We start from the raw sequence: 3,005 nt of genomic DNA, 5'->3' as shown, positions 1-3,005 counted from the left end.
AATTACGATGCAAAATCTAGCAACAAAAGAACAAAAAAAAGAACCCGGAAAATAAAAACACCAAAAACCCAAAAAAAAAGATACCAAAACGAACACCAAAAAACCGAGAAAAAGAAAGAACATTAAGGGGGAGTTTGGATAGGAAAAAAAGAGGGTGCTTATTGCTTATTCCAACCACAATAAGCTAAGTTTAAGTGTTTGGATAAAAATCCTTAAAAATCAGTTTATTGTGTTAGAAATAAGCTAAATAAGTTAATTTTAATATGCATCTCCCCCATTGCTTATTGTTTATTGCTTATTCTCACCACAAATAAGCTAATAAAGAATAAACTAATAAGTTAATCCAAACACTCCCTAAGATTCAAATCGAAAATCAAATAAACCAAGCTATTGTGAATCAATGGGCTAGATCCGTTTAGGGCATCATCACACACATGCAATCTTCCATACCCAAACTCTTTTATTCAACTAGAAGATCTCAATGATAATAAGGGAACCGGTGGATGAAAACGGAAGGAAAAAGAAGGAGACTCACCAAATCAGAATAACATTCCTACTGTAAAAGAAATATAGCAAAGCCTTAAGGTGGTGTACAGAATGGTCACTAGGCAGAGTTAACCGACGAGGATGATGTGAAATATAACAAGTGTCATATTTGAATAATATTAATTATATTTTAATATACTTGTCATCATGTCAAAAGAGTAGGATGATATGTAGGAAGAAAAGTAGGAGGATATTTAATTTCTCAAAAAAAAAAAAAAAAAAAATAGATCAAGAACCTTTTAAAAAAAAAATATAAATTGGTTGGGTTACAATTTTAAACTACTATATCAAGTGAACTAAAAATTCAAAAAAGAAATAGCTTGTGACATTAGACTTGCCATACTTATCAAACTAATTTGCCGAACCTACCTTGGGACAAGTCCAAGTTTGTAGGCCTATCGGCCAGAACCAGGCCGCACGAGTTTTTATGGACATCAATTCTCATATAGCCTAGACTAGTTTTTATGGACATCAATTCTCATGTAGCCTAGACTCCTAGTTAGCTGTTAATTATATTTGGGCTATTGAGTTTATGAAGTTTATTAGGCCCATATTTTTTGTGTACACGCTTTTAGAAAATCGAGTATCACAACTTCACAAGTATGGCCCAAAATGTTGACCCGGAAAGAGAGCAACCCGATCAGATCTGTTTGACACGTGGTTGTCTGTAAACGGTGTGATCACGGAAACCGTCATAGAGCACCGCACTACACAATTTCCTAAAATAAAGAGGTTTTCTTTCTCGTCAAATTCCCCTCTTTTTCGTTTTCTCTCTTACCTGATTTTCACTGTTCCGAACCGGCTTTCGATTTCCAGGATAAGGTGCGTTCATCTCGATCTCGTTTCTCCGTGATTCTTTTGGTTGATTGAAATGTGCTCAAAATGTATCAGTCGTTAATTTCAAAGTTATCGATAATCCATCTATGAATCTGATGGTTTTTGTTGGTTTATTTCGATATAGTTATTTGACGATGATCTGCTTTTCACCTGTATCATCTCTCGTTGTTTGTCAATGAATTCATTTGCTGTTTCTTATTTTTATTGCTTGATTCTGTGGACGATTATCAGGAGGATTCTAGTCAATTTCGTTTAGATTTTCATTGTTTTTTGGTGTTGAAATTTGAATAGTGGTTTCTTCTTGGAAAATTGAAGTTTTTGAAGCTATTATCATCATCTTCTCCCACTATACATACCACGTATATGCAAGTACGTTCCAGAAAATCGTATATTGGAGAATTTGTCTGATTGGAATAAATCCAAATTCTTAAATCAGTAGACTCACATTTCCACACAGTATTTAAATAACATAATAAGATCCTTAATTCACTATCAATCTTTGATTCGGATGCTTTATATTAGATTAAGATCCTTACATTCTGCAACACTCTTTTGATACCTCATATCTCCATCTAGGTCAAACACAAGCCACCATGGTTAAAGCCTACTCCCAAGAGCACACATACAAGCACCCATGGGAGCGAGTGACATCAGCATCATGGCGCAAATTTGCTGACCCAGAAAACAAACGCATCTTATCCCACATCCTAGAAGTCGATACATTAAACCACAACCTTGATTCCAAATCAGGGAAGCTCTACACAACACGAGCCATCACCATTCATGCTCCTGGCCCATGGTTTCTTCGCAAGATTGTTGGTCAAGATATCTGCCATTGTGTTGAATCAACTGTTGTTGATGCTAAAACTCGATCAATGCAGCTTGCTACCAAGAACATTAGTTTGCAGAAATATGTGGAAGTGGAGGAGAAGATTAGGTATGATCCACACCCTGAGAATCCAAATGAGTGGACAATTTGCAGGCAGGAAACAAGCATTAGGATAAAACCCTTGTCCACTCTGGCATCAATGGCAGAGAAGATAGAACAGAAATGTGTTGAGAAGTTTCAGCAGAATAGTGCTAAGGGTAGGGAGGTGATGGAAAGGATGTGTAAGTATCTGGAAGCTGAATCATCTTCCAGGGGTATTTCTGTCTGATTGCTACTGTAGGGTGTGTTTTTTTTTTTTTTTTGTGAGACATTTTTGAGGTGTCTGTTGTTTTGAAATAGGAGGAAAATATTAGTAGGAAATATAGCAAGTAATAAATGGACTGTGGTCTTCTAATTATCAGGCACAAAGAGAGAGCTTCCAAAGTTAATTTCTAGTTGTTTATGTGTTTCTATCAACATAAAAGTATAAAACAATCTGCAATAGGGGTTTGAAATTGCAGATTACATGAATCTTAAGGGTGGTGGCCTGAGTTTTTACTATTTCAGCAAGGGTAAAATAGTAATTATATATGGGTTTAAGGGTGGTGGACTGAGCTTTTAACAAACCTTATAAGACATATATCTTTAATTTAACCTACATGATATAACATGGAGATTTGTAATGTATTCATTCATTTGAGATATCATTAAAAAATATTCTGAAAGTTGAAGAGATGTAGATATTTTTTTTGGA

General features: G+C 35.1%; 1 protein-coding gene across 1 annotated transcript; it reads left to right on the top strand.

Moving 5' to 3' along the window:
- The first annotated feature begins 1,249 nt into the window (after nucleotides 1-1,249).
- On the top strand, nucleotides 1,250-2,706 carry LOC145032457 (MSF1-like family protein). Its single transcript, XM_078981271.1, has 2 exons — nucleotides 1,250-1,368; nucleotides 1,960-2,706. The coding sequence occupies exon 2, from the start codon at nucleotides 1,977-1,979 to the stop codon at nucleotides 2,538-2,540; it is 564 nt and encodes a 187-aa protein (XP_078837397.1). The 5' UTR covers nucleotides 1,250-1,368; nucleotides 1,960-1,976; the 3' UTR covers nucleotides 2,541-2,706.
- The last annotated feature ends 299 nt before the right edge of the window (nucleotides 2,707-3,005 follow it).

This window comes from Lactuca saligna, chromosome 2 (genome assembly GCF_052625555.1).
Source record: "Lactuca saligna cultivar CGN05327 chromosome 2, ASM5262555v1, whole genome shotgun sequence".
Lineage (NCBI taxonomy): Eukaryota > Viridiplantae > Streptophyta > Magnoliopsida > Asterales > Asteraceae > Lactuca > Lactuca saligna.
The sequence above is the reverse complement of the archived record's forward strand: the minus strand, read 5'-3'. Positions and strand labels throughout refer to the sequence as shown.